The 26,384-nt window shown below is 37.6% G+C and overlaps 1 protein-coding gene across 9 annotated transcripts in view; it reads left to right on the top strand.

The window, feature by feature from the left end:
* Positions 1 to 7,862: 7,862 nt before the first annotated feature.
* BCLAF1 (BCL2 associated transcription factor 1) overlaps positions 7,863 to 26,384 on the top strand; it is a 31,707-nt gene continuing 13,185 nt past the window's right edge. The window contains exons 1-8 of one of the 9 annotated variants that reach the window (XM_043456867.1): positions 7,863 to 8,022; positions 15,904 to 15,994; positions 17,640 to 17,753; positions 18,562 to 19,467; positions 21,225 to 21,371; positions 21,524 to 21,693; positions 24,015 to 24,120; positions 25,163 to 25,247. In XM_043456867.1, the coding sequence (XP_043312802.1) occupies positions 17,650 to 17,753; positions 18,562 to 19,467; positions 21,225 to 21,371; positions 21,524 to 21,693; positions 24,015 to 24,120; positions 25,163 to 25,247 (1,518 nt within the window). In that variant the 5' untranslated portion in view covers positions 7,863 to 8,022; positions 15,904 to 15,994; positions 17,640 to 17,649. Of the gene's footprint in view, positions 8,023 to 15,903; positions 15,995 to 17,639; positions 17,754 to 18,555; positions 19,468 to 20,705; positions 21,372 to 21,523; positions 21,694 to 24,014; positions 24,121 to 25,162; positions 25,248 to 26,384 lie in introns of all 9 variants that reach the window. The other 8 variants (XM_043456862.1, XM_043456866.1, XM_043456863.1 and 5 more) reach the window with 8 other exon arrangements.

Raw genomic sequence — 26,384 nt, 5'->3', positions numbered from 1 at the left:
CATGCAGGATCTTTAGTTGTGGCATATGAACTCTTATTTGTGGCATGTGGGGTCTAGTTCTTTGACTAGGGATCAGATCTTGGCCCCTGCATTGGGAGTGCAGAGTCTTAGCCACTGGACCACCAGAAAAGTCCCTTAAATTTCCAAATTTGTTTACTTTGGGGTAATAAGAGAACAGTTCAGATAAATATATATGCATGTGTACACAAGCTAGACTATGTATCCTTACTTAGAATAAGATATATGGGAACTATCAACCAAGTTGCATATACAAGGAACAGCACAAGGTCAGGTTGATCTAATGTTACTTCTGCTAAAAGTATTTACATGGTTAAAAACTGCTGTAAAAAGATGGTAGTCTTTAGAGCCAGATGGACATTTGATAAAATTTAGTTGAAATGTGACTTTGGCAAGATACTCTACTTCTGCAAGGTTCAATTTCCTTATTGTTAAAACTGGGGCTATTTATTGAATGTTATATAATCAGTTCTGTTATAATGAAACATGTGTGTTCATAAAAATTCATGTGCTAGGGCCCAGAAATCAACATACTCATGTACAGTCAGTTAATCTGTGACAAAAGAGGTAAGAATATACAATTGAGAAAAGACGATCTCTTTAGCAAGCAATGCTGGGAAAATTGGACAGCTGCATGCAAATCAATGAGGTTAGAACACTCCCTCACATTATACACAAAAATAAACTCAAAATGGCTTAAAGGCTTAAATATAGGTCATGAATGACACCATGTGACACTTGCCTGGTGGTAGAGTGGCTAAGACTCTATGCTCTCAATGCAGGGGGCCCAGGTTGGATCCCTGGTCAGGGAAATAAGATTCCACACATCACAACTAAGATTCTACATGCTGCAACTAAGACTCAGCACAGCCAAACAAATAAATATTAAAAATAAAAAAGACATACTATAAAACTCCTAGAAGAGAATATAGGCAAAACTTACCCTGACATAAATCATAGCCTTGTTTTCTTAGGTCACTCTCCCAAGGCATAAAGAAGTGAAAGCAAGAGAAGAGAGTAACAGAGGATGAGATGGTTGGATGGCATCACTGACTCAGTGGACATGAGTTTGAGCAAACTCTTGGAGACAGTGAAGGACAGGGAAGCCTGGTGTGCTGCAGTTCATGGGGTTGCAGAGAGTCGGACACGACTTAGAGATTGATCAACAACAACCTATAATGAAAAAGAAACTGAAAAAGAATGTATATATATAAATGTAGCCACATATATATACATATATGTATATATGATTGAATTACTTTGCTGCACATCTGAAACTAACACAACCTTGTAAGTCAACTACACTTCAATTAAATTTTTTTTTAAAAAGTAATGTGCTAGGCAAAATCACAATAAAAATCACAGGGCTTTTGGCAAAAATAGGCTTAGGATATAATACTCAAAAACTTCATCAGTTACACATGAAAAAAAATAGGAACCTAGCAAATATGGTAGCAGAGTTTCATACATGTTAAGTGGCTAAGAAACACATAAATAATAAAATAATATTTTATTTGAAAAATACCTGAAGTTTACTTGTAGAAAGGGGTATCAAGAAAGTTGTGAGCTGTTGTGAAGAGGTAGAAGGAGCATAATCTGAAATCAGAAGGAAAGTTGTAACATGAACAGAGGATGAATGTGAGTTGAAATAGCTGGTAGATGCTGGAGTTGCTTAAGTTTCAGAATTCCCATTCAGTTCAGTTCAGAGGGGTATTAATTATTGCACTCATAGAGTGTTTCTTGCAGACCGAATGGCACAGAGGCACATTGTCCTTGTCTTCTTGAATTCACACACTTAAGCACATGCTTCTCTTGGCCTGGAAGACAACCTCCAAAATGGTCTCCAACGACCTCCACTTCCTGGTATTCATGCCTTTGTATAGTCTGCTTTCACACTGCACCAGGATTAGGTCTGGATGGCCAATAAAATACAGTAGAGTGATGGTGTGTCACTTCTCATGACCTTTCTTTTTGTCTCAAAACATGTATATTATCTATGGTGAAACAGATCACCAGCCCAGGTTGGATGCATGAGACATGTGCTCGGGCCTGGTGCACTGGGAAGACCCAGAGGGATCGGGTGGAGAGGGAGGTGGGAGGGGGGATCGGGATGGGGAATACATGTAAATCCATGGCTGATTCATGTCAATGTATGACAAAAGCCACTACAATATTGTAAAGTAATTAGCCTCCAATAAAAATAAATGAAAAAAAAATATAGTAGAGTGATGGTGTGTCACTTCTGAGATTAGCTTATAAAGGTAACAACTTCTGTCTTGGGCTCCTGTTTCTCCCATTATTAACTAGGGGAAGCCAGCTGTAGCATGAGGACACTGAGGCATCCCGTGCAGACGTCCATGTGATTGGGAACTGAGGTCTCCTGCCAACGTCCACATGAGTGATTGTAGAGTGAATCTTCAGACTTCAGATGTTTGCAGTCTCAGCTGACAACTTTACTGCAACTTCATGAGACCCTGAGCCAGAATCATGCAGATAACCCCTCTAGATTCCCGACCCACAGACACTGTGAAATTATTGTTTAAAGCTGCTAAGTTTTGTTATACAGTTCAGTTCAGTCGCTCAGTCGTGTCCAACTCTTTGAGACCCCATGAATCGCAGCACGCCAGGCCTCCCTGTCCATCACCAACTCCCGGAGTTAACTCAAACTCATGCCCATCGAGTCGGTGATGCCATCCAACCATCTCATCCTCTGTCGTCCCCTTCTCCTCCTGCCCCCAATCCCTCCCAGCATCAGGGTCTTTTCAAATGAGTCAACCCTTTGCATGAGGTGGCCAAAGTATTGGAGTTTCAGCTTCAGCATCAGTCCTTCCAATGAGCACCCAGGACAGATCTCCTTTAGGATGGACTGGTTGGATCTCCTTGCAGTCCAAGAGACTCTCAAGAGTCTTCTCCAACACCACAGTTCAAAAGCATCAATTCTTCGGTGCTCAGCTTTCTTCACAGTCCAACTCTCACATCCATATATGACCACTGGAAAAACCATAGCCTTGACTAGACAGACCTTTGTTGGCAAAGTAACGTCTCTGCTTTTTAATACGCTATCTAGGTTGGTCATAACTTTCCTTCCAAGGATAAGTGTCTTTTAATTTCATGGCTGCAATCACCATCTGCAGTGATTTTGGAGCCCCCCAAAATAAAGTCTAACACTGTTTCCCCATCTATTTCCCATGAAGTGACGGGACCAGATTCCATGATCTTAGTTTTCTGAATGTTGAGCTTTAAGCCAACTTTTTCACTCTCCTCTTTCACTTTCATCAAGAGGCTTTTTAGTTCCTCTTCACTTTCTGCCATAAGGGTGGTGTCATCTGCATATCTGAGGTTATTGATATTTCTCCCTGCAATCTTGATTCCAGCTTGTCCTTCTTCCAGCCCAGCGTTTCTCATGATGTACTCTGCATATAAGTTAAATAAGCAGAGTGACAATATACAGCCTTGACGTACTCCTTTTCCTATTTGGAACCAGTCTGTTGTTCCATGTCCAGTTCTAACTGTTGCTTCCTGCAGTAACAGAGAAACTACTACATTTGATTTCATTTGTCTTCTACCTCCCTGGTTGTTTTTTTCTCAATCTCCTTATTGGTTCCTCCTCCTCTTTTAACAAATGTATAAATGTTGAAATTCTCTGGAGTAGAAAAGATCTCTTTCTGTTTCTGGAATGGAAACAATGGTAGTGTACATAATTAATTAAGAGGAAGGTGGTTCAAGGTGAGAATAAATAGATAAGTGCAGGTCGTGGTACATAAGTGGTTATGGATATATAGTGGATAAGCTACATAAGTAGTTTGGATTTCAATCCAGCTGCAGTGGAAGGTTAAGATTGTAATCAGAGATACGGCATGATTTATTTGAAAGAGATCATTCAAGCGGCTCTCTCTGAGAAATGGATTGACAGTGGGCAGGGAGACCAGCTAGGAGGCTGTTTTAGTAGTTTAGGTGAGGTAACAATGATCATTGTGAGAAAAGGAAAATGCAAATAATTGTAAATGTATTTTTGAAATGGGTTGACAGGTCTCAGCTGATTTATTGGATTAGAAATTTAGGGAAAGAAGAAACAGTGTTGCTCCCTAGGTTTTGACCTTAATTCACTGGATTTTGATAGTTATAATAGTTGGGAAGATTGGAGAGAATAATAGGGAAGGAAAGAATAAACAGGTTGGGAGAAAGAAAGGAAATTAGAATTTTTTTTTTTCTAGCACTTTTATTTATTTATTTATTCAGCTGCACCGGGTCTTAGTTTCAGCATGCAGGGATCTATTTCCCCCACCAGGGACAAATCCAGGCCTCCTGCATTGGGAGCATGGAGTCTTAGCCACTGGATCACCAGGGAAGTCCCAGGAATTCCATTCTTAATATTAGGTTTGAGATGTGTGTGAAACCTCCAAGAAGAAAGACAAGGTATGAAGTCAAATATGTGCAGGTCTGTGGTTCAAAAGAGAATTCCAGCTTTGAGATAAAGTACAAAGATGATACTTAAAATCACAGGATGACAGATATAGAGAGACAAGAGATGACCCAGGATTGAACCCCAAAGAATTTCAACAAAGAGCGCTCTACTCCTCCTATACCTCTCTCAAGGAAGAAATGGTTTTTGGTGATAAATCTAAATCATAATTCCATTACCTCACTTTAGGTGGCCTTTCCTCTCTGCTCTTTAATAGCTAGATTAAATAGCCAGCTGGCATAATTTGTGGGCAAAGATTTCTTATGAAAACTTTGAAAGTATTACATATTCCATTCATTGCAATAATCATTGTGAGAAAGATGCACATTAATCTTGGTGGGACTTAAGAACAATGGTTAACAGTCATATTTTGATATTTCAATTTTTTTGAAATGAATATTAAGGAATAATAGCATAATAAATAATTATTGAATATATAATTTTGGTAATTTTAAATCTCGGGGGAAAAAACAACTTCCATGTTCGCAGCAGGCAAAAAGAGGATAGAAAGAGCAGAGGGGAAAAAAACCCAGTCAACTTGTGCTCACCAGTAGGAAGTGAAACAGATTTGGCGAGGGGAACCATTTATTTCAAATCATACAGTTATGGAACAATGCCAGACCATTTGGGAAAATATCCTCATAAATAGAAAATGTGTCTACCCAAAACAGAGCATGCAGTTGAGGGTTCTTGATTGAGCAACAGAAAACTCTGGTGAGTTCATTCAGAAATTTACTGAAAGATACCAGCTAGCTCCAAGTATCAGCATACATTTTATCACCATAAAAAAAAAAAAAAAAAAAAAGAGTGATCAATACAAAGCCTTGGGAAGGATAGGAACAGAGGAGGTAGCAGAAACAATAGCCAACCACTCACAGGCCCCCAGTCTACATAACCTAAACTCTTTTGGCTCCACTTTCTGTTTTGCCTGCTTCCCACTACTAATGGGTTAGCAACAGTTACTATTCTCAGGGAGTGGGAAGACACCCTCCAAATTCCCCTTCAACTTTAATTTCCCCAAGTGAGAAAACAGTTTCAATGTTGTTCAGCCTAAAAAGACAAACAAAACCAGTAGAAGGAGGGCGTTTGCCTTCCAAGTCTAACCTTCCAACACCATTTTCAGACAGCAAGTCTTGTCTTGTTCTCTCTTTCAAGTTACCTTAAATAAAAGAAACCGAAACCCTAAGGAGTTTTATAAACAGAGTAAACTGCCAATGACCTGTAAGTTGAATTTAGCTTACTGATTTATTATTCTTTATGTAGGCATTTATGTTATTAATAAGGTTGGTCATTTGTTTACAATTACTATTTCTTCTTGGGAAATTTTCTGTTTTTATACAATGTCCTTTTGTTAAATGGGCTCTTGATTTTCTCATGTTCCTCTCCACCTTCTTTGCATTTTCAACAGGGTAAAATGTTCTATTACGAAGAATGGAACTGTAATGGTGGAATTTCAGGTTTTGAAAGTAAAAGAAAACAATACAGTGAAGTACATAAAACATGATCTAAATTCAATACCCTCTAATTTTGGAGGTTGATTAAAGTGCCATATATCAAATGAACCTAGTTCATGAGAAGCTTGGATTGCTTTTTATTAAAGGATTTGTTCCAATGTCTCTTCTACTTTGCTATTACCTCAGGTTATTTAAAAACAGAGTTATACTGCCTCATGGAGAAGGCAATGGCACCCCACTCCAGTACTCTTGCCTGGAAAATCCCATGGACGGAGGAGCCTGTAGGCTGCAGTCCATGGGGCCGCTAGGAGTCAGACACGACTGAGCGACTTCACTTTCCCTTTTCACTTTCATGCATTGGAGAAGGAAATGGCAACCCATTCCAGTGTTCTTGCCTGGAGAATCCCAGGGAGGGGGGAGCCTGGTGGGTTGCCGTCTATGGGGTCGCACAGAGTCGGACATGACTGAATCGACTTGGCAGCGTACTGCCTCAGATAGCAACGTGACTTCGTTTTCAAAGCATTCGCAGAATTGCAGAGAAGGGCTTAAGATAATATCCTAGCTTATAAAGCACTCTTGTCAGGTTGTGGTTTATCCTGAAATAATGGGTAAGGGCTTTTAGCTTTAAATCACCCCCCTCCCTTACTTGCAGAATAGTAGTTGTATTGAGCCATCAACGGCTTTTCCTTTTTTTCTTTTAATATAGTTTATCCATTCAACAAATATTTACTGAGCACCTACTGAATGCCTGGGACTTATCAGTGCACGACATAGGCCAAAGATTCTTGCCTCCACATTCCACGTTTATCACATTCACCTGATAGTGGTGAGGGGTTGAGGGGCAGGCTATACAAGAAATAACCCAGAATACATTAAATAAAAAGGAGGTATTTTTTCTAGTTGAGCTCGTTAATTGGATTGTGATGAGAGAATGCCCTAAGTACAGTATTAAGTCCACGGATACGGCCCAATACTGGACTGCATTTACTGACAGAAGACTGGTTGCTAATTAGAACTTTTAAATCCTTTCAGGCAGTTCAGGTCCCTAAACAACAAAGTAATAACGATTTTACGCTCTAAGGAATTAAGCGCAGCTAAGTCTTAATAGAAAATGTGCTATGACTCTTATTTGAAATTTTATCCAAATCAAAACATGTGGCTTCCTTATTCATAATCTGGTTTATATTTTTGGCACATTAGGTTGTTTCTGGACCAGCACAACTAATCGTAAAGCTTCGTGTTATGCTTTATTTTTATGCTCAAACCAACGTCTCAAGACGGCTAAGTGGTAATGCTTTAACCACGTCCGAGGACAAGAAGCATCTTCTGACGCAAACCGCCAAGACAGCCTAAGCCACTTTGGAGTAACGCAGAGTGAACTCCGCTACGGGTAGGAGAGTTGGTGTGACGCCACTAAAGAAGCGGACGCAGATCGTGGCCATTTTTCTACTTTCTAAGTGCGTCTGGCATATTTTTTATCAAACACAAAGCGACACTTCCTAGTTTCCAGTTGGCGTCTGAGAAAAAACTCGGCGCTTCCTGGCAGAGACAGACGCAGTGTGCTAATAAAGTCCGTGTCTTTTCCTCAGTGTGAAATGATCCTTTTGTTTCCGGCCTCGTCAGAGTTGGTCCCTCGGAAAAAATAGACCAGACGAGCAAAAGTGGGGACAAGAGAGGTCCGGAGGGTTCGCTCAATGCAAACCAGGCCAGTGCATCCTACGTTGTGGAACCACGTCCCACATCACCAAAACACCCCGCCCACTTTCTACCGCCACCCTGGCGGAGGCGGCTGGTGAAGACCGGAAGGCGGAGCCGCCAGATCATCGCGCGAGACCAGCCGCGCGACTTCCCAGAAAGCCTCAGGCAACATCTTTACCGCGGCCGGAGAGAGGGTTTAGGGCGGTGGGGTGGGTGGGGCTTGGTCAGATATTTAGCGGCACCGGAGGCCACGCCCAAATCGGAAGTGACGGAGAGGAGCTAGCGCGTCGAAGATACCTCTATGGTTTTCCTCCCGTTCTTGAGTGGGGAAATGGCCGCTGTGTAGTTACCGGTGAGATAAGTCCCGGGAACCGTCCTTCGGCGTGTCAGGTAGGCCTTGCGTTGCGTTCAGATAACTCAAAAGGCAGTGAATATCGAGGAGGAATGAATATTATTGAATCTTTTGTTGGTAGTGGCGGGTTGGCGGTGACAGGAGAGCTCAGGAGACGTTGCGCCGTTATTTATGCGTTCCCCAGTCAGTTTCCCTCAGGCTTTCGAGGCACTACGGGCCGAAAAGGTGGGGGGTGGGGTGAGCAGCGAGAACCGTGCGCGCGCGCGCGCCTGGGAGTCTGGCTCGAGACCCACAGACCGCGCGGCCTTCCGTGCGCTTGCGCAGATCTGCCTTTTCAACCCTTCCCCCATTTTCCTCAGTCCGGACCTGTGCGCGTGGCCGACTGAAAGCTCGCCCCGGCGCACGCGCGCTTCCTCTTCTTTCCCTTCCCCGCCTATGGCTCCTCAGGCGGTCGGAGGTGCAACTTGTGTTCTCTTCTCATTGGCTGGAATCGCCACCTTTCTTTCCGGCCTGAGAGGCTTGGACAAAATAACTAACCTGCAACAAAGTGCTTTGGGTAGGTTAACCACTTTTCGCGCCGTCTTTTAACTCCTTGTACCCGGCTTCACGCTCCCGGCCGGTTTTCGCCTTGATTTTGTTACTCTAGTTTGTCCTAGGATCTCGTTCCGCACTCTCTGACCCCGGCATCCGCCTCCGGCTTTCCGGGTTGCGGGAAATTTTTCTTCTGGTCCCCCTGGTTAACTGTGATTTGAAGCGAGAGTGCACTCTTGACTCTAGGATTTGGTGCCTAGTTACTAGCTTGGGCAGCGGCCTTAGCCAATGGATGTAAGGACGGCCCTGCCACCTCCGGGGCTAAAGGGCAATTCTGCAGTACCCGCGAGGCCACGTCCTTCCTGCATATTAACCATTGTACCTTGTTAGAGAAGTTGCATCCGCGATTGGTGGTATAAATGGTTGGGTGGGAGTGGTGAGTTGAGGTTAGGGACTTTGCCATCATAAAGCCGTGATTGGCTTTAAGTTTTAAGGTGTATCTTGTCAGAATCAAGCAGCGGTACTGGCAACTACTTTCCTAAGTCAAACTTTTAAAATTTATTTTATATATATAGAGAGAATTAGAAGTGAAAAAAGTTGAAACTAAATTTGGAAGCAGATATGACCAAAAATGACGTACAGAGATTAGCTCCTTCAGTCTTGTATTTTTTTGTCCAGCAGAGCCTCTTAAATTTGGGGAATATTAAAAGGCAAAATAGTTTATTTCTTACTGTGAATTGTCATTCAGATTAGACTGTGGTTGGAATGGTTGGGCTACAGTTTAGACAAAGAACCTTTACATAGGAGGAAACGCTACCAGTTTATTTGCAGTTTTATGTGATCCTAGACAATTTTGGATAACTTATTGAATGGAAGGATTGGGTGTCTGAAATAACTCACTTTAGGTGAGTAAACTAAAGCCTGTCTACTGATGGCAGTTAGCATCTTGTTTTAAGAATACCACACTTTCATTGTTAAATTGTGGTAGTCATGGGAATCCCCCTTGATTCAGATAATTGTGGCAAAGGAAATTTTTTGGGTAGAGCTGATTCTTGAGTTGGAAGAGCAGTAGTCTTTCAGGACTTGGAGGTCTCTAAAAACTTATGACTTGGGTAGGCTCAGGTTTAGTTCAGTGTATTGAACATGGGCGGCTACCTATACCAGGTTAGCTATGTGAGTGACGACTTGCATTAATAGTGACGGAAAGTCTTTTCACTTATATTTTATATAGAACTTTGTATTAGGGTTTTCCAGAAGCTACATTCAGAATCATTGGTGAAGGACAGGGAAGCCTGGCATGCTGCAGTTCATGGGGTGGCAAAGAGTTGGACACAACTTAGCAACTGAACAACAACCACAGCTGTGTAATTTACAGTGGTTTCTTAAGTGACAAAGAAATGGATAAGGGAATTGGGAAGTCCAACTGTCTGTGATTGGTAAGTGTAAATATTTAGGTTATAGCTGTGGGTTATGAATTTGTTCATTTTTCAATTCAAGTTTATTAAACAGTGGTTGTCAGTGTTAACTTCAGAATGTAAAGTATTTAATATTTTCTTTGCACCCAGCTGGAAAAAAGTCTACAAACGTTGCTGTTGTTGTTCAGTTGCTCAGTCTTGTCTAACTCTTTGAGACCCCCATGGACTGCAGCACACCAGGCTTCCCTGTCCTCACCATCTCCCAGAGCTTGCTCAAACCCATGTCCGTTGAATGGGTGATGCCACTGAACCATCTCGTCCTCTGTCATACTCTTCTCCTGCCTTCTTCACTCTTTCTCAGCATCAGGGTCTTTTTTAATGAAATCAGCTCTTCGCATCAGGTGGCCAAAGTGTTGGAGCTTCCTTCAGTCCTTCCAGTGAATATTCAGGACCAGTTTCCTTTAGGATTGACTGGTTGGATCTCCTTGCAGTCCGAAGTCTCTCGAGTCTTCTCCAACACCACAGTTCAAAAGCATCAGTTCTTCCATGTTCAGCCTTTATGGTCCAATTCTCACATCCATTCATGTCTACCGGAAAAACCATGGCATTGAATAGATGGACCTTTATTGGCAAAATAATGCCTCTACTTTTTAATATGCTGTCCAGGTTGGTCATAGCTTTTCTTCCAAGGAGCAAGCGTCTTTTAGTTTCATGACTGCAGTCACTACCTGCAGTGATTTTGGAGCCCAAGAAAATAGTCTGTTTCCATGGTTTCCCCATCTATTTGCATGAAGTGATGGGATTGGATGTCATGATCTTCATTTTTTCAGTGTTTAGTTTTAAGCCAACTTTTTTACTCTCTTTCACTTTCATCAAGAGGGTCTTTAGTTCTTCTTCGCTTTCTGCCATAAGGGTGGTGTCATCTGCATATCTGAGGTTATTGATATTTCTCCCGGCAATCTTGATTCCAGCTTGTGTTTCATCCAGCCTGGCATTTTGCATGGTGTACTCTGCATAGATGTTAAATAAGCGGGGTGACAATATACAGCCTTTGATGTAGTACTCCTTTCCCAATTTGGAACCGGTCCAGTGTTCGATACTAAGTATTTAATATTTTCTTTGCCCCCAGCTGGAAAAAAAGTCTGCAAACAATAATAATACAGGTTGACATTTGTGTGTTATTTTGGAATTTTCAAACCTTCAACTTTACTTGATCTAGTATTTCTCCATATACTAGTTAAGCTCAGTCGCTCAGTTGTGTCTGACTCTTTGCAACCCCATGGACTGCAGCATGCCAGGCTTCCCTGTCCACCACCACCTCCTGGACCTTACTCAGACTCAAGTCCATCGAGTCGGTGATGCCATCCAACCATCTCATCCTCTGTCATCCCCTTCTCCTGCCTTCAATCTTTGCCAGCGTCAGGGTCTTTTCCAGTGAGTCAATTCTTCTCCTCAGGTGGCCAAAGTATTGGAGTTTCAGCTTCAGCATCAGTCCTTCCAATGAATGTTCAGGGCTGATTTCTTTTAGGATAGACTGATTGGATCTCTTTGCATTCCAAGGGACTCTTAAGAGTTTTCATTGATGTCAAAGCATCAATTCTTTGACGCTCAGCTTTCTTTACAGTCCAGCACTCAGATCTGTACATGACTACTGGAAAAACCATAGCTTTGACTAGATGAACCTTTGTTGGCAAAGTAACATCTCTGCTTTTTAATATGCTGTCTAGGTTAATCATAGCTTTTCTTCCAAGGAGCAAGCGTATACTAGGAGGAGGCCAAAAAAGGTGGAAAACTTTTTAGGGCCACATGAACCAGGGAGTGGCACAATCTGGTCTGGAATGCAGGTGTTCTTTTTCTCAGTTCTGCATGCTTTTTTCTAAAGCAGGCTGACAAAGAGCTGGACACAACTAAAAATTCTGTGACTAAACCTTTATTTTTAAAGCTTTTTCTTAAGGAAATACTCAAGCACAAAAGTAGAATATTGAACTGTTATTTAGGCTTAATAATTATCAGCATTTACCAACTTTAACATTATTTGCTTTTTTTTTTGAGGGTGCTTAAAAATTATTTTATATTGGAGTATATGTGATTGACGTTCTGTTAGTTTCAGGTGTACAGTAAATGATTCAGTTATACGTGTGAAATCTGTTCTTTTTCAAATTCCAGTTTTCTGGAGTGTTTTAAAGCAAAATTCCACTTGTTTTGTTAAACATCTCTTGAGTCTAGAGCCTTAGACCACTTGGCCATCCTCACACCCTGTTAAGCATTTCTTGACTTTTTTAATAATGCTGATTAATGCTATGCCAAAAATATTAAATATTAATCATTCGAAGTGAAATTAATAAACTGCAGTTAAGACTGTTTCAGACCGGTTAATATTTGAATACATACCATATGCCAGATAAGTTATTTCCATTTATTAGTTCAGCACATTTACTCTTAAGCCCATGAGTAAGTACTGTTATTAGGTTTATTTTATATATGTGGAAAGTGAAGCTGAAAGAGATTAAGGTAATTTGTCCAAAGTTGGGTAGCTGGTTAATTGTCAAACCAGAATTTTGAACCTAGTCAATTGGAGTAATAGTCATGGGAGGTATTTTGAGCATTATTAAAGTTATGAATAGCAGTAGTTTGCAAAAATTTGGAGCCCACATCCTGAATATGCTAAAATTAAGACTCAGCTCAAGTACTTACTGCTACTTCAACCTTCTAATTTGTCTCCCTTTTCTTTTCTCCATGTGGTTCATGCTCTATATAGCAGCCATCTTAAAATGTAAATAAATAAGATGGTGACACTTCCCTAATCAGACCATCTAGGACCTTCCCATTATGGTTAGAGTAAAATCTCAACTCGACTCTGGCCTCCTTGTTAGATGCTATTTGATTTAGTCCTTTCCTGTCTCCTGCCTTATCTTGTACCCTCTCATTGATCACAGTACCTCAGCCTTCTTACAAGTTTGTCTTAAACTGGTTAAGTTTGTGTCCTTTGCCTAGAATACTTTTCTTGGATCTTTGCAATGTTCCTTCTCTTTAACTTAACTGTTACCTCTTTAAAAATGGTTCAGGGACCCACTGTAGTAGTCCTCCTCTCCATCTCTTGACATCACTTCGTGTTCTTTGGTTTCTCTCTTCCCCTAGCTTGAACATAAGCTCCAACAGAGAAGGCAACTTAGTGTTTCACTTAAAGTGCTGTATTTCCTACAGTAGTAGTGTCTGGCTTCTGATAGTCTCCTTTGTTTAAATTCATATGAATTATGAAAGCTTAAATTCATCTGAAAGGTGGGGTTAAATATGTAGCTTATGAAATTATGAGGATTAAATGAGATAATTTTATTTAAAGTCTAGCACAGTTCTTGGCACATGTTTGATATTTAGTTACTGTTTATTTCTAGTTCCTCTCTAGTTTTTTGCAGGGGAGGAATCTGTCATGTCTCTCATAATATATAACAGTGCTTTGTGTTTAGACTTTCATTTAAAAAAGAAAAAAGGCAAGCTGATTACAGTCTTTGTACAGAGTGAAGTAAGCCAGAAAGATAAAGAACATTACAGCATACTAACACATATATATGGAATTTAGAAAGATGGTAACGACAACCCTATATGCAAAACAGAAAAAGAGACACAGAAGTACAGAACAGACTTTTGAACTCTGTGGGAGAAGGTGAGGGTGGGATGTTGCGAAAGAACAGCATGTATATTATCTATGGTGAAACAGGTCACCAGCCCAGGTGGGATGCATGAGACAAGTGCTCGGGCCTGGTGCACTGGGAAGACCCAGAGGAATCGGGTGGAGAGGGAGGTGGGAGGGGGGATCGGGATGGGGAATACGTGTAAATCTATTGCTGATTCATGTCAATGTATGACAAAACCCACTGAAAAAATAAATAAATAAAAAGAAAAAAGGCAAGCTGATTACAGTCTTTGTACTATCTTAAATATTTACATAGTATTAAATGTTAATTTGTAATGTATATTATATATTATTAAATGTATTACGTGTCATTTTATATATGATCATTGAGTTCTTGGTATGGATGCTTGAATATATCCTTCGATCATGAACAAGAAGGTACATCTGCTAGGCTAACAGCCTACAGCCCCTCTTTCCTCACTTTGCTATTTCTAGCATATATTTTCTTGGTACTTCAGAAAATCATGACTTGGAGTAAAGAGAGATTTGGCAATTGGTTCTTCTTTGGATATACAGAAACTAAAATAAGCCTTTTAGACTTGTTTGGGGTAAGTGTTGGCTAAAATGAGCCTTGTATCACTTCCAGCAGTGAATCAGTAGTATTGGACTTCTCGGTCAGAATAAAGTTTCATAACAACCTGTCAGTTTAAAAGATGAGAGTTTTTCTCTGCCCACTTGGGGGAATCTACTGTTTTTAAAACTAAACATAGGAGTACTTTAGAAATCTTTTTGTTAATGTATCCATGATCTTTTGTTTTCGCTAATTTCTATTTTGCGATATTTCCCGTACTTGCTAGGTTCCTATTCCTTCTTCCTATCTTAAAAATCAAATAATTCCCTTAGCTGTAAGGCCATGTATAATTAGGGGACAGTTCTTGTTTTACCAGTTTAATCTTATTTCTTCTACTTTGTGTTTTCATTTTTATTACATTTTTTCATTGGATCAATAATTTGATAAGACAGATTTTCATATTAACATGAGTTTTTTCCCTCCATTTAAACTGGTTTATGAATTCCTTGAGTATTGTCACGTACAATCTTGTATTGTTTAGTTTCTGATCCCCTCGTATTTTTTGCTGTGCTTTGTACATAGCTGATAATGTGTGCTAAGTCGTTTCACTCATGTCTGACTCTCTGACCCCATGAACTGTAGCCCTCCAGGCTCCTCTGTCCATGGGATTCTCCAGGCAAGAATACTAGAATAGGTTGCTGTGCCATCCTCCGGGGGATCTTCCTGACCCAGGGAACAAACCCACGTCTCTTGTGTCTCCTGCACTGGAGGCGGGTTCTTTACCACTAGCACCACCTGGGAAGCCCCATAATTGATAATAACTGAATTTTATTCATAACGCTAAGCATTTCAGTAAATACTGAAACTGCTTAATACTTTGAGTATAACTTAAATTTATTTGCATAGTAATGTAAATTAGTTTAGGAAGAGCTCTGGCTTCCAGTTGATACTTGTTTCATCTACTGGCTGTTTTCTTTTTTTTTGGAACATCTGTATATATATATATATATAAATACTTTTAGACACAAAATTACTAGAGTTACTATGATGGCTGTTACATTAATTTTAAAAATCAGCTTCAAATGAAACTGAACTATATGAAAGGAAGTGGTCAGGAGAAAATAAGATAAATAACATTAAAGGAAACTCATACCGTAGTTGTTACAAACTGTAGCATTATGAATACTAACTGTAGATGGTAGTAGTTTAGTCACTAAGTTGTGTCCGACTCTTGCAACCCCATGGACTGTAGCCTGCCAGGCTCTTCTGTCCATGGGATTCTCCAGGCAAGAATACTGTAGTGGTTTGCAGTTTCCTTCTCCAGGGGATGTTCCTGACCCAGGGATCGAACCCAGGTCTCCTGCATTGCAGGCAGATTCTTTACCAACTGAGCTCTGAGGGAAACCCCTACTGTAGATACATAATATGTTTCGATATACCAAGATGGCCTCTCACGCTAACCACTTTGGAATTTTCTGATAGGATGACAGTATAGCTTCTGTTTTCTAAAGCCCAGATTGCTAAAATTAGAACTCAAGTGTTCGAATTAAAGGTGCTGTAGTTTCACAATGCACTCACTGCTGCATTCTAATTAAAACAAAAGTTAAATTTCTTTAAGCTTTTATGGTTAAAAGCTTATTTCCTGATTCAGTATCCTGTTCCTGAAATATTTAGTGCCTTTATTAAGAGTTTATTGTGGTGCTGAGTGGTAATATGTTGTAAATAGTGGATTTTTTACCATAATTCAATTTTTTTTTTTTATCTTTGCTAGGAATTTAATTTCTCAGAACATTCTCTCCAGGAAGAATCTTACAGTATCTCAAAGACTTCAGTTGACTGCTTGATCCTGCATAAAACCCAAGGTAGATGATTAGTTTTTCTAGTCTGCAGTTTGGACTTTTTAAAGAAAATGTGACTTCTGAACTTAATGATTTAGACTGATTACACGTGATATGGTCTGAAACTTTTGTTATGGTGACTTTTATGAAGTAAGCCAGATTTTAAAAGTTTTAGGGAAAAGATTCTCTTCTGTTTCTAGGTTGTGTATCTGCTTCTAATTCTATAAACACATCTACTTAAAGACTCAGAGTACACAGTTATTCAAAAATAATCTGCTTATTTAACTTATCCTTATGCATACAAGAAGAGTTCCATAACTTAACTTTTTCCCCCTTACATGGGTGTTAAAGTAATTAAGTTTGATTGCTTATTATGTGCTAAAAATTGTTTTAAGAATATTATATGTATCAACTCATTTAATCCTCAATACATCTTTGAGGAAGGTACTGTCTTTATATCTTAACTCACTTGGAATTAAGAGTGAGAGAAGATGTAGCTGGTGTTTGTCTCTTTGAAGACAGTTGTGTTTTATTTTGGAATAAATATTTATTTGAAACCCATTGAATTTGTCATTTATGTGGCTTTTTTTGGTGAGGAACTATGTAGACATCATTGCCTCCTCTAGTTCATCTCAATACTTTTCAAAAACTGTTTCATAATATTGAGCAAAGTCTAGTTAGATCAAAATGGTTTAAATACATGGCAGTTGCAGGCTATTAGGAAAGTTTAGTGAGTTGATTTTTTTTTGGAAAAAATACTTATTTTGTATAAGTTAGTGAAAGTTTGAAAATAGTTGTAGCAGGAATAAACTTGGGAGATGTATAGGTTTAATTTTGTAAAGAGTAGATCTTATAAATCAGTTAGTCCTGTTACTTATTTCCGTGAGGTCTGGTTATTGCATTAGATACAAGCTAGTATTTAGAAAAGTTAGAATATTGGTGTACAAGTTCTCTTTTTCTTGCAGTCCCAATCTCTTCTTGGAGCAATCTCTTTAGTTTCTTTTATCCTTTTTCATCTTTTCACCAGAAAGCTATAGGGTGAACTAGGCATTGTCACATAAGTCCATTTTTATTCTACAGTTATGACTATTGAAAGCAGAGCCATGGGCTCCAGCTGTTCAGAGACTTAGTGACCTTTATTCTACTAGGAGACTTATCCATCACCATTCCAAGCAGTATTGTATACATGGAGTGGTCAATTTAGTCCCATTTCAAAGCCATAAAACACTTATGATGACAGCTGGGTGGGTTTACTGTTTTTTAATATTATGTCATTTGTATTTTCTTTTCAGGTTTGTTATCTGTAATACTCTGATATTATTTATCTTTTTTACAGGAGAGGTAGGCATTTGTATTGGGCATGAAATAACATCTAACGTACTGCTGCAGTCTGAGGTCATTGCTCTTTCTGACTTCTGCAGCTGCTGGCTTTTTTTGGATTGAGGCACATAAGTGGAAAAGTCCATAGAAATCTTCTGTTGTGTCTTTACAATACCTGCCATGCAGTTTTAGTTAGGGATAATTGACTTAGTACTCACTTGAATAATGATGGGTAATATCCTTTGAGAAACTTACGTTTTATAAACTTAATTTGTATCTGAAGATAAGTAATAGAAACTGCTTCTCTTGCATTGTGATTTTAACCTTTTTTGCCCTTTCATTTGCCTAGGAGAAAAGAAATGGGTCGCTCCAATTCTAGATCGCATTCTTCAAGATCAAAGTCTAGATCACAGTCTAGTTCTCGATCAAGATCAAGATCACACTCAAGGAAGAAGAGATACAGGTGAATTACTGTGCTTTTACCTCTTTAAATAATAATAATCATACCAGCTAATAGTTATGGATTGCTTACACAGGCAGAATGCTAAATTCATTAACATGTTTTAGTCTCCAAGAACCCTATGAGTGGATCTGTTGTTTAGAATTAGTTGACTGGGGAAACTTTGAATGAATTTTCTGCAGATAAAGGGGAACTGTTGTAATGTTAAGAGATGAATTGGATAATGTAAGAATTATTTGGCAGTAAAGAATTTTTGCATATTATTTCATAAGTTTCTTGTTTCTGACTCTGAGGTCTCAATAAGTTTATTCTTTTATATAAATATGATTGACTCTGGTTGTTTTTCTTTAACTGGTAATACATACTTAGCATGGAAAATAGAAACTATAAGTTAAAAATAAATGACCATAATGTCATTATGAATTAATATTTCTGATTTTTCTTTAGTATTTTTCTTGGCCTAACTTTTTATTACATATGCATTTAGCCAGTGATATTTCACTAATGAATATTCTTCCATGGCATTACATATTCTTTTGACATTACCACTTGAAGTGCCTACATAAATGTAATTTTGTTAGTGTGTCTTACGTTGGATGTCAGTTTTCCCCCCATTTTCTCAATATATACCTTAGAATTGAGATGTTCTTCGTTGAAAATAGTCACCTTTTACTTTTATATAAATGAGGGTTTTCTAAAAAAAATAAATTTTTAGCTTTGACAACTTATTTGCATAATATATTCAGTCAGAATGGTACAATGGAATAGTTTATTTTTCTTTCATTGATATTTATTTCATTTTTAGTTCTAGGTCTCGTTCCAGGACGTATTCAAGATCTCGTAGTAGAGATCGAATTTATTCTAGAGATTATCGTCGAGATTACAGAAATAATAGAGGAATGAGACGACCTTATGGGTACAGAGGAAGGGGTAGAGGGTATTATCAAGGAGGAGGAGGTAGATATCATCGAGGTGGATATAGACCTGTTTGGAATAGAAGACACTCTAGGAGTCCTCGACGAGGTCGTTCACGCTCCAGGAGTCCAAAAAGAAGATCCGTTTCTTCTCAAAGATCCCGAAGCAGATCTCGCCGATCATATAGATCCTCTAGGTCTCCAAGATCATCCTCTTCTCGTTCTTCGTCCCCTTATAGCAAGTCTCCTGTCTCTAAAAGACGAGGGTCTCAGGAAAAACAAACCAAAAAAGCTGAAGGGGAACCTCAAGAAGAGAGTCCTTTGAAAAATAAATCACAGGAGGAACCGAAAGATACATTTGAACACGACCCATCTGAATCTATTGATGAATTTAATAAATCATCGGCCACATCTGGTGATATTTGGCCTGGCCTTTCAGCTTATGATAATAGCCCCAGATCACCCCATAGTCCTTCACCAATTGCTACACCACCTAGTCAGAGTTCATCTTGCTCTGATGCCCCCATGCTCAGTACAGTACACTCTGCAAAAAACACCCCCTCTCAGCATTCACATTCCATTCAGCATAGTCCTGAAAGATCTGGGTCTGGTTCTGTTGGAAATGGATCAAGTAGATACAGCCCTTCTCAGAATAGTCCAATTCATCACATACCTTCACGAAGAAGCCCTGCAAAGACAATCACACCACAGAATGCTCCAAGAGATGAGGCTAGGGGACGTTCCTCATTTTATCCTGATGGTGGAGATCAGGAAACTGCAAAGACAGGAAAATTCTTAAAAAGGTAAGAGTTAAGAGAATTTAGATCATAATAGTAATATTTCTCTGAATTCTGTTCAGATGTATGTTTTCAAATTGCATTGTGATGTGTATTTAAGTATTTTTACTCGTGACTTTTTATAAAATAATTCCAAGTTGATTGTAAAGTGTTTTAATTTTTATGAAGCTAATTCATACTCTTCCTTTTCATTTCATCCATTTTTTAAGTGCAGAATTAAGAATGTAAAGGAGAAGTTGAGTAGCATAAAGCATAACTAATGGTTAACCTGTAAAAATTGTAAAAGCTTACAGAGATTAATTTTATAAGTGTTAAAGCATTGAAAGCTTATTTTGTCGTCTTCATCATTATAATGTGACCTACATAAAATAATGCAGTTATATATTCTTGTGTGGTAGGATAAATAGTCCAGCTGCCAATTTTTAATAAATCTTCCTGACTGTAGAAAAGATAAATGGTATTTCTTAGTGACTCTAGTAACATTTCAGAGAGATGCTTGGTCTAAATGCTAATTTTAAGCATTGCTAAAGGTTCCTTAATGAAAATGGATTGCTAAGGTAATGTAGTTGGTTTTAAGTGAGGAAATACAGCAAGCTTGCTGTTTATGGTTTAGTGCTTCCCAACCTAAAATTAATTTTTATTGAATTGATACATAGTTTCTACTTAATATTGCCAGAAATCATTTTCTACTGAAAAGTATATACATGAATTATTTTGTGATTTAGATAGAATAGTACTATCTAATACTAACTACATTGAAGTCCACTTTTTTGAACTCTTATTTATATTAGTAAATATGTTAAAGAGTAAAATTTTGAGTGTTATCATAAGTAGAATTCAAATAGATAAATATATTAAATAGATAAGTATATTTTAAGTGTCAAATAGATAAGTGTATTACAGATAAGTTTTTAGTGGTTCCTAGTCTCAAAAATTAAGCTCTGAAAATTTGGATTTGTTAGTGCAGAATTGTGAACTATCAGTAAATAGAAGTTTTTGAGAATGGCTTTACTTTTTTTAAACTTCAGAAGTCTTAATATGTGCATTTATTTAAAAACTCAGCACATAAGCTTTATGGATGCTTTTAATGCTTTCTATAAGTGGAATATGAAAAAAGCAATTTTCAGTAGGATTTTTTTCCTCTTATTACTGGCCCTGTGATATTGGGAAGCACAGTTAAGTATGTAAGTGGTCCAGAATGAATGCAATCCAGAGTTACCATCCTCTTCTTTGCTTATTCACAGGTTCACAGATGAAGAGTCTAGAGTATTCCTGCTTGATAGGGGTAATACCAGGGATAAAGAGGCTTCAAAGGAGAAAGGATCAGAGAAAGGGAGGGCAGAGGGAGAATGGGAAGATCAGGAAGTTCTAGATTACTTCAGTGATAAAGAATCTGGAAAACAAAAGTTTAATGATTCAGAAGGGGATGACACAGAGGAGACAGAGGATTATAGACAGTTCAGGAAGTCAGTTCTTGCAGATCAGGGTAAAAATTTTGCTACTACGTCTCACCGGAATACTGAGGAGGAAGGACCCAAGTACAAGTCCAAAGTTTCATTGAAAGGCAATAGAGAAAGTGATGGATTTAGAGAAGAAAAAAATTACAAACTTAAAGAGACTGGATATGTAGTGGAAAGGCCTAGCACTGCAAAAGATAAGCACAAGGAAGACGACAAAAATTCTGAGAGAATAACAGTAAAGAAAGAAACTCAGTCACCTGAGCAGGTAAAGTCTGAAAAGCTCAAAGACCTCTTTGATTACAGTCCCCCTCTACACAAGAATCTGGATGCACGAGAAAAGTCTACCTTCAGAGAAGAGAGCCCACTTAGGATCAAAATGATAGCCAGTGATTCTCATCGTCCTGAAGTCAAGCTCAAAATGGCACCTGTTCCTCTTGATGATTCTAACAGGTAATCCACATTGCTCCCCAATAAATAATCTGTGGGTGGTTAGTTAATAATCCAGTTAATTATCTTATTTTCTGACCATTCTTCCCATTTTCATATTCAAACCAATGGTATATTTTGTTTGTATGTGTCTGTTTGTTACCGATATGCTCCAGACCTGCCTCCTTGACTAAAGACAGACTGCTTGCTAGTACACTTGTCCATTCTGTCAAGAAGGAGCAAGAATTCCGATCCATCTTTGACCACATTAAGTTGCCACAGGCCAGCAAAAGCACATCTGAGTCATTTATTCAACACATTGTGTCCTTGGTTCATCATGTTAAAGGTATGTTTAGTATCGTGAATTATATTTTTCTTGCAAGTAAAAAAAAAATTAACAGCTGTGCATAATAATAACACACCCTAGGGCTCTATGTAGACTATTAAAATTTTGTATAAATAGCACTTCATAAATGAGATATGTCTTGTTAACATTAACACCTATTTAAGAAAGTGATTTTTAATATTTAATAAGTGTAAGTAAAATTAAAACATACCCTGAAAATCTGTATCATGATAAAAAATGATACAGATTTATACAGTGCTGAAAGTCTTTTTGAAATGTGCCATAATACTGTCTTTGAAGTTCAGAGTGCTTGCAGATTATCTTTGATTGCATTCGTAAGACTTGTATTAATGTACTCTTGGCATAGATTTATAACAAAGTGGTGCAATGTTGTTACTATTATGAAGAATTTCTTTTTAACCTTTAAAGAAACTTGAAACCAGTGGGGAGGGGAAAACAGTATTTCTGTGTTAATTTTGTATTACTTAATTTGTGATAATATTTTACTTTTTTATATAATAAATCAGAAAACTTTTATTAGGATTTTTAAAGGGGGAAAAAACTTCAAGAAATTTAAAAGTATGCTAGGTAAGTAGTGATAATGTGAGTAGTGAGTAAGGATAATAATGATGACATTCCTTGAGGTCCTAGGGATGATGAAGGATGTTCTTTTCAACTGAAGTAGTGATGTTCTCTTTTCAGCAGTGTCTAATTTTAGTTCCAGAGTTACTAATAATTTTCAAAGATTTTAGCTTGTGACTTTTTGGGCAAATAGATGTTATTATTTTATTTTTGTGTTTGAAAGGGAGTTTACCTTGACATAGGTTTCTTACCCAGGAATCTCCGTGGCTGTTGCTCTGAAAAGCCGTTTTTGATAAGTTTGTCTTTGGACCCGAGAACAACTCATAGCTGAAACTTGTCACTCAGGAATTCTTCATGCACTTATTTCAAAATAGTGAAGAGTTAATGAATTTCTTTTTTACTGTAGTTATTTAAACATAGTAACAAAAGAGTTTTGCTATTTGGCTATAACTAGGTTTATGAACCAATTTGTGACCATATTACTGTGGTGCATAGAATATGAAGCATTAACATTTTTTCTTTTTTCACTTTTTTTTTTTACCTGTCTCTACATTTTACAGTTTATTGCTGAATTTTGAGATCAGGTTTTGATAAATTTTTCCTTTTTCCTTTCCTTTTTTTTTTTTTTTAAAGAAAAGAACTGTAGTTATGTTTCATTATTGGTATTGTGCAACCGATCTGAACAGCTCTTACTTCCTATAGAGCTGAAAATGCCCAGTGATGTTTTCTTTTTCATTGTAACTAGGTCCTGGAATATGTTTTGAAATGGCAAATCCATGTTTCAAAGTAAAATAGCTGTTGAAAGATACAGGCAAAGTTGAATCTTCTGTCTTCCTGGCAAAAATGGCATAAAAACTGAGTTACTAGCTCAAATTCCTGGGTTTCATGGAATTATGATTGAGGCACTACCCTGGTAGTGGCCATTTCAAGTTTTAATGATTGGTTATGAGACATGTGCTGGATATTGGGCGGTAAGTTGACACAGATGTATGTTGACCTGTTAAGCAGATAGCTTGCTTCGTAATGTAACATTTCATGACCTTATACGTCTTTTCTATATTACATCAACGGCATATCTTGAAATGGTTTAAAAAAATTGGTGTTGATATTACTAATTTTAAAATTGTTAAAAGACAAGACAGTAATATCAAATGTACTGTCAGGTTTGCCAAGATGCCAGATTTTTGGAGTAATTAGTGTTAATTTATGTAAAAAATATTTTTCCAATTGAAGTGCCAGTATTCAGTTTTTTCTTAAATCCAGGTTTTGTTAACAACATAGTTATTGATGAAATAATTTTATTAGTTTATTAAAACAAGCTTTGCAAGTTATTTTAGTATTTTTTGTTTTCTGCAAATGATTACTTGAAGTTAGCTTCATTGGTTCACATTGGCAAGGCTTAAGGACAGTCACGTATTATTGTTGCTTTTTGTTTATTTGGGGAAGTGTAGTGTGTTATTGAAATTGAATTAGAGACTCTTGATTTAGTATATTTATTGTTCTTGGATTATATGTAATATTGACAGAGACCTGTGAGAAACTTTGCATCAGTTACCTGTTGAGGTACAAGAAGTTACATGGGCCAGGGTAGGAGTTCTTTGTAACACTTGATTCTCTTCTACTAGGTGTCTTGAGTATTTTTATTTTCTATTCACCTGCTATATGCCCTTCTGTCACAATTGAAAATTCCTCTTAAGGTAAAGGTAACTAATTGGGCAGTGTTTCTCCTAAATCAACAGAGCAATACTTCAAATCATCTTCAATGACCCTAAACGAGAGGTTCACGTCGTATCAGAAAGCCACTGAAGAACATAGTGCCAGGCAAAAGAGCCCTGAGATACACAGGTATGTATGCTGGGCATGTGAAAGTGGTGTTTTGCTAGGAAGACGCTGTTAGACAAGTTCATGTTGAAGCTATAGATAAGATACATGAAGCTACATGGGTATCATGGCTCAAATGAAAGTTTGTAATTTACAATTTCTTTTTAATTTTCAGTTTATTTGGTTAAAACTGGTTGTTAGAACTTAAAATACTCTTATCACTTCCCAGTATGGAATTAAATAGTTAGCAATTTGTCTTTTGGGAGGGGGTTGGATGCCTAGAGTAAGTAAACTTTGAGTTTTATTCACTTCCAGTAAGTTTGTAAAATAAAAATACTTGGTGAGATAAAATTGTTCCTTGTGAAAAGATCATGAGTTTGAAGTCAGATATGTTCAATTCCTTGTTCTCACTTAATTGCATTGTGATAAAAACATTATTTAATCTCTGAATGTTTGTTTTCCATCTACAAATAAGAATAACAAATAAAATATCCTGTTTTGCAGGATGATGGTGACAGTTAGTATTAATTGTAAAGTATCTAATTCAGTGCTTAATACATAGTAGGTATGGTTTTGGTGGTCACTGCTGAAGAGGCACTGAGAAGACTCAACTGACAGTAGCTTAAGAAGGCAAGGAGAGGCACAGAGCAAAGCTAGAGACACTGAATGTGTAAAAAGATCGGAGAGCACCTAAGAACAAATAATCCTACTTGTGTATTCGTTGATACTGATGTACTATAATCACATGCTGATACTTACATGATAATATTCATTTTGATCAAAAAAGTTTTTTCTTTTTTGATGATTAAAGTAAGCTTGATATCTTAAAAGATCAGGCTTCATTTGTAGACAAATAATTGGAGGCATTTTAATTTATTTTTAATAAATTCATTTTTATTTCTTAATTATCTATTAGGAATTAGTTTAATAATCTTGCTATACTAAATTTAGTCAACTGGGAGAGAAACAACTGTCTCGTATTCCCTTTACAAAAATGGACAAATTTTAGGAATTTGTGGAATCATAAAATCAGTGTGACTACAAATAGACTTTATTTTACATTAAGGAGAATTGACATCTCTCCAAGTGCCCTGAGGAAGCATACCCGTTTAGCAGGGGAAGAGAGAGTTTTTAAAGAAGAAAATCAAAAGGTATGTTTTGAATGCACTTTTTCTTTTCCATGTTAACTTCTGGTTAGTTAATGATATTGTTCTAATAAGCAGTTTGTCTAGGCAAAATGTTTATAGACATCATCTATTTATAACTTGTAAATGTATTTTATATATATATATGTATCTGTGGTAGTGTGTATCTAGTGTTTCTTCCTAGAAAAAAATTAAGCTCACCCTTTACTATATGTTAAACCTAGAGTAACTATTTTAAATGCTAATGAAAGGAAAAAAGTATTTCTAAGAAAAAGGCAAAGAATCAGTGAGTAGACAGGAAAATTATAACAGCAAAGATACACATTATATAAAGGTTTCTATTAGAGGTGAAATGGGTGATCCAGAATAAATATTCCTTCATTTATGTGTGCCTAAATTAATATCTTTAGGTTCTTCAAAGAGAGAACAAGAAGTAATCGCCATGCTACTGGGTGTTTTTGATCTGGACTAGGAAATAAGCATTCTAAAAACTGGTTTACAAATGAACACTTGCAATAAAAACTGTGTTACTATTGGAATATTTGTAGATTTGGGGGAAGAATGCTTTTAAACTTGAGAAAGGAGTCTGAATGACTGGTGTTGGGGTCGGGCGACTCTTAAGAATGGAATTCAGTCATTAAGGGGACTCTGTGTCACTGATAATTTGAAATTGATATTTTCTAGGTACATTAGTCTATATGACAGGCCATAACATTTCTAGTTGAAATGTGGAGCAAGGTTAAAAGGGAGCAACTGTCTGTTGTAATGAAAAGGTTAGGGACTTGGAACGGTATTACTTGGTTCCAATCGTGGCCATTACTGAGTACTATCTTGATAATAGGAATGTGATTAGCTTTTTGGATGTCGGTTTTCTAATAAGAAAAATGAGAATACATCTGTTTTGCAGAGTTGAATAACTGGGCTGTTATGATAACATTGGCACTTTTATTACTAGAAGCTGTTACTAAGGGTTTTCATTTATAAGCTTTTTAATTAGGCATGCTGTTAATTTATTAAATAAGATATTTAGAGCTTAGAAAGTGGTTTCTTTGCATGGGGCACATTGATTTTGGTAAAGCAGATTCTGAGAAGTGAATGCTAATTTTGGCTTCTATTTTCAATATCTTGTGTTCAATGTTGGTT

The sequence above is a fragment of the Cervus canadensis genome, chromosome 33 (genome assembly GCF_019320065.1).
Source record: "Cervus canadensis isolate Bull #8, Minnesota chromosome 33, ASM1932006v1, whole genome shotgun sequence".
Lineage (NCBI taxonomy): Eukaryota > Metazoa > Chordata > Mammalia > Artiodactyla > Cervidae > Cervus > Cervus canadensis.
This window is presented reverse-complemented; position numbering and strand designations above follow the sequence as displayed.